The sequence below is a fragment of the Chrysochloris asiatica genome, unplaced genomic scaffold, assembly GCF_000296735.1.
Source record: "Chrysochloris asiatica unplaced genomic scaffold, ChrAsi1.0 scaffold00113, whole genome shotgun sequence".
NCBI lineage: Eukaryota > Metazoa > Chordata > Mammalia > Afrosoricida > Chrysochloridae > Chrysochloris > Chrysochloris asiatica.
In genome coordinates, this window is record NW_006408631.1 from 3,152,838 (window position 1) to 3,165,168 (window position 12,331).

Here is a 12,331-nt window from a genome sequence, read left to right on the forward strand (position 1 = left end):
GATCTCTTCCAATGAGTTGGCCAGATAGTTCTCATACAAATTTCTTGGCAGAGATGAGTGAGTACCTCCAGTGCCACCTCACTTTCTTGAAAGATTTCAATTTGTATTTCATCAATTCCCAGTGACTTGTTCTTTGCTAATTCCTTCAATGCATCTTGAACTTCTTCCTTCAGTATCACTGTCTCTTGATGATAAGCTACCTCTTGAACAGTTGATCAGCCATTTCCTTTTGGTACAGTGACTCTATGTATTCCTTCCATCTTCTTTTGATGCTTTCTGCATCATTCAATAATTTGCCAGAGAATCCTTCAGTAACGGAATCGAGGTTTGAGTATTTTATTCAGTTCACTGAGCTTGAGAAATGCTGACCATGTTCTTCTCATTTAGTTTTCTGACTCCAGATCTTTGCACATTTCATTGTAATATTTGACTTTGTCTTCTCAAGCTGACCTTTGAAATTTTCTGTTCAGCTCTTGTACCTCATAATTTCTTCCATTTGCTTTAGTATCTCTATGCTGGAGAGCAAGATTCAGTCTTCTGACATCCATTTTTAACATTTCCTCGTTTCTTGTCTTTTAAAAGACTTTTTGCTTTCTCTCTGTATGATGTTCTTGATGTCATCCCACAGCTCTTCTCGTCATTGGTCTTTAGTGTTTAATCTTTCAAGTCTGTTCTTCAGATGATCTCTAAATTCAGGTATATATTCAAGATAATATTTTGGCTCTCGTGAACTTGCGCTAAGGGTCAGAATCGACCAGACAGCACTTAACAACAATGGAACTTTTCTAGCATCTCTTTCCACAGATGTAGTCAATTTGATTTCTGTGTATTCCATCTGGTGAGGTTCATGTGTATAGTCGTCTCTTATGCTGTTTAAAAAGGGTATTTGCAAGGAACAAATCATTGGTTTGCATAATTCTATCAAGCAATCTCCAGCACCATTTCTATCACACCAAGACTTTATTTTCCAACTACTGATCCTCTTTGCTCCCAACATCTGCATTCCAATCACCAGTGATTATCAATATATCTTGATTGCGTATTTGATCAATTTCAGATTGAAACTGATAGAATTCTATTTCATCCTCACTGGCTTTAGTGATTGGTGTACAAATCTGAATAACAGTGGTTATTAACTGGTCTTCTCTGTAGGTGCATGGATATTATCCTATCACAGACAGCATTGTACCTCATGACTGATCTGGATATGTTCTTTTTGACAATGACTGTAACACCATTCCTCTTTGTCATTACCAGCATAGAAAACCATGTGGTAGTCAGATTCAAAACGGCAAATACATGTCCATTTCAGCTAATGCCTACGAGTGCATCTCAATGTAAAGAAAACAAAAATCCTCACCATTGGACCAACAAACAACATTCTTATCAATGGAGAAAAGATTGAAGTTGTCAAGGACTTCATTCTTCTTGGATCAACTATCAACATTCACGGAAGCAGCAGTCAAGAGATCAGACGACGTATTGCATTAGGCAAATCTGCTGCACAGGAACTTTTTAAAGTGTTGAAGAGCAGAGATGTCAGCGTGAAGACTAAGGTGCGCCTGACCCAAGCCATGGTATTTTCAATAACCTCAATGAATGCGAAAGCTGGACAGTGAATAAGGAAGATCGTAGAAGAATTGATGCCTTTGAATTGTGGTGTTGGAGGAGAATACTAAAAGTGCCATGGACTGCCAAAAGAACCAATAGACCTGTTTTGGAAGAAGTGCAGCAAGAGTGCTCCTTGGAGGCCTAGATGGCTAAACTTCATCTCTCATACTTTGGACATATTGTCAGGAGTGAACAGTCACTAGAGAAGGATGTCATGCTGGGTAAGATGGAGGGTCAGAGAAAAAAAGGAAGACCCCCAATGAAATGATTGGCCAGGTGCCATCATTGATGGTGTCAAGTGTGGCAGCGGTAGTGAGGTTGGCCCAGGATCAGATATTATTTCGTTCTGCTGTGCATAGGGTTGCTATGAGGCGGTTCCGACTCGATGGCACCTGACAACAACAACAATGCCTAAGATATAGATGTTTATGCATTCTATTTCATTTTTGACAATCTCCAATTTTCCTAGATTCATACTTTGTACATTCCATGTTCTGATTATTAATGGATGTTTACAGCTGCTTATATTTATTATGCTGCTTCTATTTATTTTGAGTTGTGCCCCCATCAGTAAATGAAGGTCCCATGGGCTTTTCTCCCACAGGCTTTATTCCATTCGCATCACCATGGACAACTCTACTTTGAGGAGGCAGCTCTTCCTCAGTCGCATTTTAAGTGCCTTCCAACCTGAGGGGCTCATTTTCCGGCACTATATCTGACGGTGTTTTTCTGCTATTCGTAAGGTTTTCAGTGGCTAAATATTCACAAGTAGTTCGTCTTTCCATCCTTCTAGTCTGTCTTCATCTGGAAGCTCATCTGAAACCTTTCCACCGTGGGTGACCCTGCTGGTATTTAAAATACTCACGGCATAGCTTCCAGAATCACAGCAACTCACAAGCCACCACAGTACAACAAACTGATAGATGAGTGGTGGCACTACAAGTAGAGGAGGAGGGAAATGCAACACATAATTATGAGTTCAGGTGGCTCTCTAGGTTAGCAGCAAGAAAATGGGGGAGAAAAAGGTAACGCACAAACACAAAATAGACACAGGCTAATTTAAAACAATACACATTTGCCGTATCTGGCACACTAATATATAGAATCACACTCCACCAAAAAGGGAAAACTACAAAAGTTGGCACTGCAGTTGCAATCCCAGATGTGGTTCCAAGACTGCGCAAGTATCTCCAAATTAATTAATAAGTGCTTTCCTTGTTACTAATTCACATCACTGTCCTCGGCTGACTTCGCATTCAACTGGAGACAAATATGATCATTACACTGTGGTTACTACTGAAGCCTTAATTTTGTCTAATTATAGAACGTCCAATTTTAATGGTTAGCAGCAGCAACTTTAAATTAGTTAATCCACTATCATATTTGTTCATCAAAAAATATGGATAATACCTGAATAATGAACAAGTGTTATCCACACTAATGTTGAAGACGCCATCTTCTCTAACACTTTTTTTGTGCACTGTACCTCCAAATACTTTATTCATCATCTGTTCAAAGAGAAAAAAATACATAGATGTTAACAGAAAATAGCCTTAAACAAAAAAAAAAAAAGTCTTTTTGTTGGAATGATTAAAGTCTATATTACTTTTTTTCCAAAGAGCTCTGGTAGCGCGGTGGTTAAAAATCAGGCTGCTAATCTCATGGTCAGCAGTTCGAAACTACCAGCTGTTCCACAGAGAAAGATGAGGCTTTCTGCTCCCATAAAGATTTACAGCCTCAGAAACCATGTACAGGGTGGCTGTGAGTCGGAACCAACTCCATGGCACATAGCAACCATTACTTTTTTTTTAAGGATACCTACTATATGTGCTCAAAAACCAAATGAAGCTTCTTAATAAACTCAGATAACATGGCAATATCATATCTAATTAGTTAGTAGGAGGCTTGGTTATAAACAAAACTGGATTTGAAATCTGACCTGAGATTAATTTGTATTAACCATAGACAGATGTTCCACTTAGTATACTTTAATTTCCTCTGCTAATAATAGACCCTGCCTTAATACTTATATCTGAGTTTAATTTTAAAGCATTTTAAAGGATAATTGGAGCTAGACAGGTACAAATTACTCCAAACTAATCTTTGGCTACAAAAGAATTGTCTCTTAAAACCTGCAGGAGGCCATGCTGTGGAAGGAAACAGGATAAGCAAAACAATCTTACTTTCAATTAAACTCATATATTCAACTCCCATGCGCCTACAGTCTTCTATTTCAAATGGTCTTTTCACTCTTCCCATCTTTGTATCAATCAACTTTCTACCTTTCCTTTTCATCATTTACATATATTCTAATGCCCTATACCAAATAAAAATGTACAACATATTTGCAAACATAAAATTTGCACTGGTATACAGCTTGGTATGTATATTCTACAGCTAGTATTGTACTCACAAAGATCAGTGATTGGAGCCCACCAGCTACTTCGTGAGAGAAAAGATGAGGCTTCAGTCTTCATGTTCCCACAAATATTTACAGCCTGGAAAACCTTATACAGGGTTGCTCTGAGTCGGAACTGACTCGACAGCACTTAACAAGTGTCATGAGATATCTGCTATAATCACTGATTCATGCAGGTAGACCCAACACTCAGCAGACAAAGCTAAATAAATGTTTATTCTTAGAATTATTTGTGGCTTATTTTTCAAAACCAGCAACAAATGGTGTCTTCTGTATTCTCTTCTCAGACACTCACAATAAACTTTGGTAAGCACTGGACTGGTAACTACAAGTATAGCAGGGGATCCCACCAGCTGCTCTTGGAAACCCTATACAGGGTTGCTATGAGTGAGTCAGAACCGACTAAACAGCACACAACAAAAGCAATTAGAAGACAGCCAAAAGGTCAAAATAACCAAAGATGCTGGAAGGGTTTTGAACAGGTTTGATACGGTTTAACACCCGGTTGGGACTTTGCATTTCCACTCAATATATTGAATCTGAATCTACAGTGTAACAAGATCCCCCAGGTGATTCTTAAATTTACAAAAGTATACCTGAGATAGCTATAAGAATCACCTGAAAATTCAGATTCAGTATATCTGGAATGGAAATACAAATTCTCCTGGGGAAGGAAGGGTTTGAAGCCCTGTTTGTTGGTACTCTAAACAAAGAATCCAAAAAGTCAAAATGAAGGCCTCCACAAATCTAACGTGTTTGCAGCATACTTTAGTTATCTTAACCTGCTCATATGACTTTAGTGAGTATTTTCTGGTTCCTAACTATGTTGTTTAGGTTGAAGGAGCAAGGAGTTGAACATCCAGCTAAAGGTATGTTTGAGGAGGAAAGGAAAACTTTATGGATAGTAAAACAACACACTATTATTTTCTAAATATTCCATTTTGACTTAAGAAAATGGTTCCAGATGGATTCCTGATAATCTCAAAGAAATCCAGGTAGTATTCTAGGTCAGAAGTCCTGGTGTGGCACTTTAGGATAAGCACTCAACCGCAAGGTCGGACTGAACCACAAGGTCAGCAGTTCAAACTCACTAGTTGCTCCTCAGAAACCCTCTAAGGGTCACTATGAGTTGGAACCAACTCAACAGCACTTAACAACTCTAGGTCTACCACCTAAATCAAACCATCTGCTCTTTTGTATGTCTTATATGTCAACTTTTTACACTAAGGTTTAGTTTAGTCTAGAACGGGGGTAAAGTTCTGCTAATAAATATAATTCAACAAAATCTTGTTAGGGAAGTATAAAGAAGCCAATGAACCCATAAATAAAAGAGTGAAGACACAAGTTGTAATCTAGAAAGTATGTTGAATATAAATAATTGGCAAAGTTCAGCATTCAGTATGTATAAAAAAACTACAATACATACAGACAATTCAATTTATAAAAATGGGTAAAAGTCATGAACTGACTTTTACTGTAAAGCTGGTACAAATAACATGAATCTTATAATATTGGGGGGGAGGATGGATATTAACACTTCCTCAGATAGAAAAGTACTATGGGCTGACAGAATAACAAACAAATCTGGGTTGACAGAAGTGCAGTTAGAATGCTCCTGAGAAGGCAGGATGGTGACACTTGTCTCTAGTACTTCAGATATGTTGTCAGGAGAGACCACTTGCTGGAGAAGGACACTTGCTTGGAAAAGTGAAAGGGCAGCAAAAAAGAGAAGGCCCCCAATCAAGAAGGACTGACAGCAGCAACAATGGACTCAAACATAACAATTCTGAGGATGGCACAGGATCAGGCAGTGTTTCATTCTGTGGTGCATAGGATCGCTTTGAGTCACAATAACTCGACATCACCTAAAAACAACGAAAGATAGACATATATACACACACACAAAATCTGACCAAGAGTTAACAACGATACAGAGCAGGAGTACTTTTTGTATGCTGATTAAACTGTAGACGTGCATAATGGCCTACCATTTCCATTCCTGATTACCCTAGACAAAGCTTCATTATGTACAAACATCAAGACAGGTATAAAAAATGTTCATGGTAGTTCTTCTGATTTTATTAATAAACTGGAAAAATATCAGCAACACTAACAGTGGTTCATCAATGGATGTTTTATTCTAAGCAACATATTCACTAGCAAAATAACTAAAAATTTTATCGATTAATGTGAATGAATCTCAAAGCTAATGTTTTATAAAAATAATACATTAATACATATGCATTTAGATAAAACAAACTATACAATTTGATGAAGGTAACGCTTATGACCTTGTCTGTTAACCATCACTGAACTCACAATAAAGTTTAAAATAATAATACATAAGAGTTTATTTACACAAGACATCAGACAAAACTAAATAATGCATTATTCAGGGGTACACACATATATATAACAAAATGCAAGAAAGAATTTATCTCTGATGGGAAATGAGAATGTGAACAATGAGAGCCATAAAGGAAACTTCTAAAGTTCTGCTAACATTCTACTTCTTTTGATGAGTAGATGGAAGGAACAGAGATAAAGAAGGCAACTGAGTAGGACAGAATTCCTTGTTGGCACAGAATCACCAGAATGCAATTAGAAAAGGTTCTCTGGTAGCAGAGAGTTCACTTATTACTGGATGAAAGCGGTATATAAGACAGTGAAGATGATTAAAATACCAAAACACCATAAGCAGGAGAACACTAGAGTGAGGCCTTTGGGGCTCATGTACATTGAATGTACATGGAATGTGCAAAGTACGTATCTGGGAAAATTAGAAGTTGTCAAAGATGAAATGGAACACATAAACATTGATATCTCAGGCATTAGGTGAGCTGAAATAGACCGGCATTGGCCATTTTGAATCTGACAACCACATGGTTTACTATGCCATAAATGAAAAGTTGAAGAGGAATGGTGTTGCATTCACTGTCAAAAAGAACACATCCACATCAGTCATGAGGTACAATGCTGTCTGTGATATAATCCATGCACCTTACAGAAAAGCCCAGTTAACACAACTATTATTCAAATTTACACACCAACCAAAAAAGCCAGTGAGGATGAAATAGAAGAAGTCTACCAACTTCTTCAATCTGAAATTAATCAAACATACAATCAAGATGTATTGATCACTACTGGTGATACGAATGCAAAGGTTGGAAGCAAAGAGGAAGGAACAGTAGTTGGAAAATATGACCTCGGTGATATAAATGATACTGGAGAACGCATGATAGAATTCTGCAAAACCAACGATTTGCTCATTTCAAATACCTTCTTTAGACAGCATAAGAGACGACTATACACATGGACCTCGCCAGATGGAATACAAAGAAATCAAATTGACTACATCTGCGGAAAGAGAGGATGGTAAAGCTCCATATCAGCAGTCAAAACAATGACAGGGACAGAATATGAAACAGACCATCAATTACTCATACGCAAATTCAAACTGAAGCTGAAGAAAATGAAAACAAGTCCACAAGAGCCAAAATATGACCTGAAATATATCCCACCTAAATTTAGAGATAATCTGAAGAACAGATTCAATGCATTAAACACTAAAGACCAAAGACCTGAAAAGTTGTGGGAGGACATCAAGAACATCATACATGAAGAAAGCAAAAAGTCATTATGAAGACAAGAAAGAAAGAAAAGGTCAAAATGGATGTCAAAAGAGACACTGAAGTTTGCTCTCCAGTGTAGAGATGCTAATGCAAATGGAAGAAATTACGAGGTACAAGAGCTGAAGAGAAAAATTCAAAGGTCAGCTCGAGAAGATAAGACCAAATATTACAACAAAATATACAAAGATCTGGCGTCAGAAAACCAAAAAGGAAGAACATGCTCAGCATTTCTCAAGCTGGGGAACTGAAGAAAAAAATTCAAGCCTCGACTTTCATTACTGATAGATTATCTGGGCAAATTATTGAATGATGCAGAAAGCATCAAAAAAAGATGGAAGGAATATACAGAGTCACTGTACCAAAAGGAAATGGTTCATGTTCAACTGTTTCAAGAGGTAGCATATGATCAAGAGCCAATGACACTGAAGGAGGAAGTCCAAGGTGCACTGAAGGAATTGGCAAAGAACAAGGTATCAGGAGTTGAAGGAACAAAAATTAAAATCTTTCAAGAAAGTGAGGGGGCACAGGAGGCACTCACTCATCTCTGCCAAGAAATTTGGAAGACAACTATCTGGCTGAATGATTGGAAGAGATCCATATTCGTGCTCATTCCAAAGAGAGGTAACCCAACAGAACGCAGAAATCATCAGACAATCTCTTTGATATCCCATGCGAGTAAAGTTTTACTAAAGGTAATACAGAAACAGCTGCAAGCATACATCGAGAGAACTTCTAGAGGTTCAAGCCAGATTCAGAAGAAGCCATGGAATGAGGGTATCATTGCTGATGTCTGATGGATCTTGGCTGAAATCAGCGAGTATTAGAAAGACGTTTACCTGTGGTTTATTGAATATGCAAAGGCTTTTGATTGTGTGGATCATGACAAGCTATGGACAACTTTGCGAAGTATGAGTATTCCAGACTATTAATTGTGCTCATCAGGAATCTGTACATGGACCAAGAGGTAGTTGTTCAAACAAAACATGGGAACACTGAATGGTTTAAAATTAAGTAAGGTACACAACAGGGTTGTATTCTTTCACCATACTTATTCAACCTGTATGCTGAGCAAATAATCCGAGAAGCTGGGTTCTATGAAGACAAACGTGGTATCAGGATTGGAGGAAGACTCATTAACAACCTGAGATATGCAGGTGATGCACCCTTGCTTGCTGAAAGTGAGGAGGACTGAAAACATTTACAATGTAAAAAAACAAAAATCCTCACCCACTTGACCAATAAACAACATTCTTATCAACTGACAAAAGACTGAAGTTTTCAAGGACTTCATTGTTCTTGATCAACTATCAACACTCACTGAAGTAGGAGTCAAGAGATCAAACTATGTACTGCATTAGGCAAATCTGCTGCACAAGACCTTTTTCAAGTATTGAAGAGCAAAGAGGTCAGCTTGAGGACTAAGGTGTGCCAGACCCAAGCCATGGTATTTTCAATTACCTCATATGCATTTGAAAGCTGGACAGCGAATAAGGAAGACCATAGAATGGACGCATTTGAGTTATGGTGTTGGCGGAGAACATTGAAAGTGCCATGGGCTGCCAAAAGAACAAACAGATGCGTGTTGGAAAAAGTGCAGCCAGAGTGCTCCTTGGAGGCCAAGATGGCCAAACTTCATCTCTCACACTTCAGACATATTGTCAGGAGGGACTAGTTGCTGGAGAGGGATATCATGTTTGGTAAAGTGGAGGGTCAGAGAAAAAGAGGAAGACCCCCAACGAGATGGATTGGCCAAGTAGCAGCATCGATGGACTCAAGCGTGGCAACAATAGTGAGGTTAGCCCAGGATCGGGCAGTGTTTCGTTCTGCTGTGCATAGTCACTATGAGTCGGTACTGACCCGATGGCACCTAACAACAGAAGGCTACTTATGTTTCCGAGGCTGAAAATCTTTACGGGAGCAGACTGCCTCATCTTTCTTCTGCAGAACCACTGGTAGTTTCGAACTGCTGACCTTGAGGTTAGCAGCTCAATTCGTAACCACTAAAATTCTGTGTTCGCATGAAGTCAAATTCATAATCGCTATTTAGGCTTTTCATAAACTATTAAAAATTGGGAAAATACTTTTACTATAAGAGGTTTCTTTATTGCCTAGAGTAGAAAATATCCATGTTATATATTTTGTCTTTTACATAATTTTAGTAAACAATGTTTTTTCTAAATCAAAGTAGAAGACCGTAACAAATAAATAGCAAGAAACTAACTAAATTTGACATTGCTGTTTCAAGGCCAGTGATTAGATGTTTTTGACTTCTTGCATTAAGAACAGGATAGCAAAAGCATTCACATTCTTACATGAGCACTGATTTAGATTTCCTTCCTTCTCAGGAAGCCTCAGAGTCAGCAAGAGGAAACTATATTGATCCATCACTATCTACTTTTTAAAAGCTCCCTTTTTCATACTAAAGCATAAATTTCAATTAGATTGTTTAAAATTTAAAAACTCATCCAGCTTTGACCACTTAGTAAAATTTTAAATTATATCCTTGCCTCCAAGGGCTTAAAACAACTCAATAATTGGAAGAAGTGAATATAACATCTTTATTACTAAGCCATACATTCAAAACACTGAAAATTAACATGCAGTTCAGTGGTTCATTAAGGGAAGCCTAAGAGAAAATCTAAAAGTTGATTATTTTAATTAACATCTATTCCATTTTGGTCAATTAAACTCTCATAATTAAATCAATTCCACTTCTTATCTAGACCTGTCCTCTCCTTCCAGTTTAGTACAGCTAAAGCCAAAAGGTAGACAAATGAAAAAAAGGTCAATTCATAAAATGAGCAAGTAGATCTGTGTTCAAGTCCACATATTTGGCTATTCTTATAACAGAAACCCCCAAGGTAAAAAAATAAGCATCTAGCTTCTGGTTTTAACAAGACTTCCATAACAAAATGACACACATTTCATTAATTATAATTTAGTGAATCCTTTCCCAGCTACTTAATTTTTAGGTATTCTCATTAAGTAAGATACATTATTAAAAATTGTGTCTTAACTAAAAAGTAATCACTGATCATTTTTCTTTGACACTGTATATTCCAACTTCCTTAGTAAATACGTATTAATAAAATTATTCTTTGGTAAGCGAGAATCTAGAATGTAACTGTCAAAGTATCATCTTATTCCAGAATCACATTCTCTTATTTGATACACCTATGCTATATAAAAAAACAACAACACAGTCATGGTGTGGTGCTATAGGATAAGCACTGGACTGCTAACTTCGAGGTCAGTGGTTCAAACCCACAGAACAGGCTCAATGGTACTTAGCAAGAACTATAAAATTAAAGGAAGCAAAGATGGTATTAAAGCAATCAAAACAGATTTCTAAACATTTAACTCAAGAAAAATACCTTATACCTCAAGTCCTTGTATCTTGTAGTTTTTGTTGCTGGGTTGTTTTTTGTTTTTTTTTTTAACTTTATTATACAAGGCAGTCTTCAAAAATATTTCTGAATTATCATAATCCACCATTATAGACACCTGACAGAGACTACCTTAGGAGGAGGAACAAATGATCTAAGGGCACATTGTGGGTACTGGCACTTAAATGGTATGCTTCCTGATGAGGTGCTCCAAGGGCATACATAGCATCACTTCGGTTGTGGTGGTGGTGGCGGCATGTGTTGCTGAGTTGCTTCCGAATCACAATGACCCTATATAGGGTTTCTGGTGGGTTTGAACCACTGACCTTAAAATTTGCAACCCAGTGCTTATCTTACAGCACCACACCTCCTACCAAAATATATTATCTGAATCTAACAATGAGGAAACATCAGACAAACCAAAATTGAGAGACAGTCTACAAAATGATGGAGTCCTGGTGTGGCGCTGTGGGTTAATGTGCTGGACTGCAAGGTCACTTTGAACTGCAAAGTCGGCAGTTCAAGCTCAACAGCCACTCCTTGGAAACTCTATAGCAGATTGCCATTAGTTGGAACCGACTTGATGGCACTTAACAACTAATACCTAATAATTGGCCTATACATTTCTAAGAGCTGTCAAGGCCATAAAAACCATGCAACACTGAGGAACTGTTCCAGACTAAAATAATCTGACAATGAAATGCAATACACGATCCTGGATTAGATCCTGTTCCTGTAAAGGGCATTAATATAAACTAGTATCTGAATGAAGCCTGTGGAATAGACACTAACATTGAATGTATTCTAACTTTCTGATTTCTGATGGTTGTATCATTTAGGTTTTAAAGGAACCCTGCTGATGTAGTGGTTAAAGCACTAAGCTGCTAACCCTAAATGTCAGCAGTTCAGATGCAACAGCCACTCTGAGGGAGAAAGATGTTGTAATCTGCTTCTATAAAGACTGCACCCTCGGAAATCCAAAGTAGGCAGTTCTACACCATCCTATAGAGTCGCTATGAGTCAGAATCAGTTCACTGGCAATGGGTTTGATTTTGGTATTATAGTTTTGTAGAAAAGTGAACCTAAAAAATCAAAGTCAAACTCACTAAAGGATGATTTAACACACAGCAATCCTGAATAGGGTTTCCAAGGCTATAAAGCTTTACAGGAGCAGAAATGTCTCCTTCGGAGCAGCTGGTACATTTAAGCTGCTGACCGTGTGGGTTTGCAGTCCAGTGCTTATCCTACAGCACTATGCTATACCATGGCGACAAGAAAGTAAA

The 12,331-nt window shown here is 37.8% G+C and overlaps 1 protein-coding gene across 2 annotated transcripts in view; it reads right to left on the bottom strand.

The window, feature by feature from the left end:
• Positions 1 to 12,331, bottom strand: part of GMPS (guanine monphosphate synthase) — a 79,469-nt gene that overhangs the window by 33,893 nt on the left and 33,245 nt on the right. For both annotated transcript variants that reach the window (XM_006867951.1, XM_006867952.1), the window contains one exon: positions 3,022 to 3,119. In XM_006867951.1, coding sequence (XP_006868013.1) covers positions 3,022 to 3,119 — 98 coding nt within the window. The remainder of the gene's footprint in view (positions 1 to 3,021; positions 3,120 to 12,331) is intronic.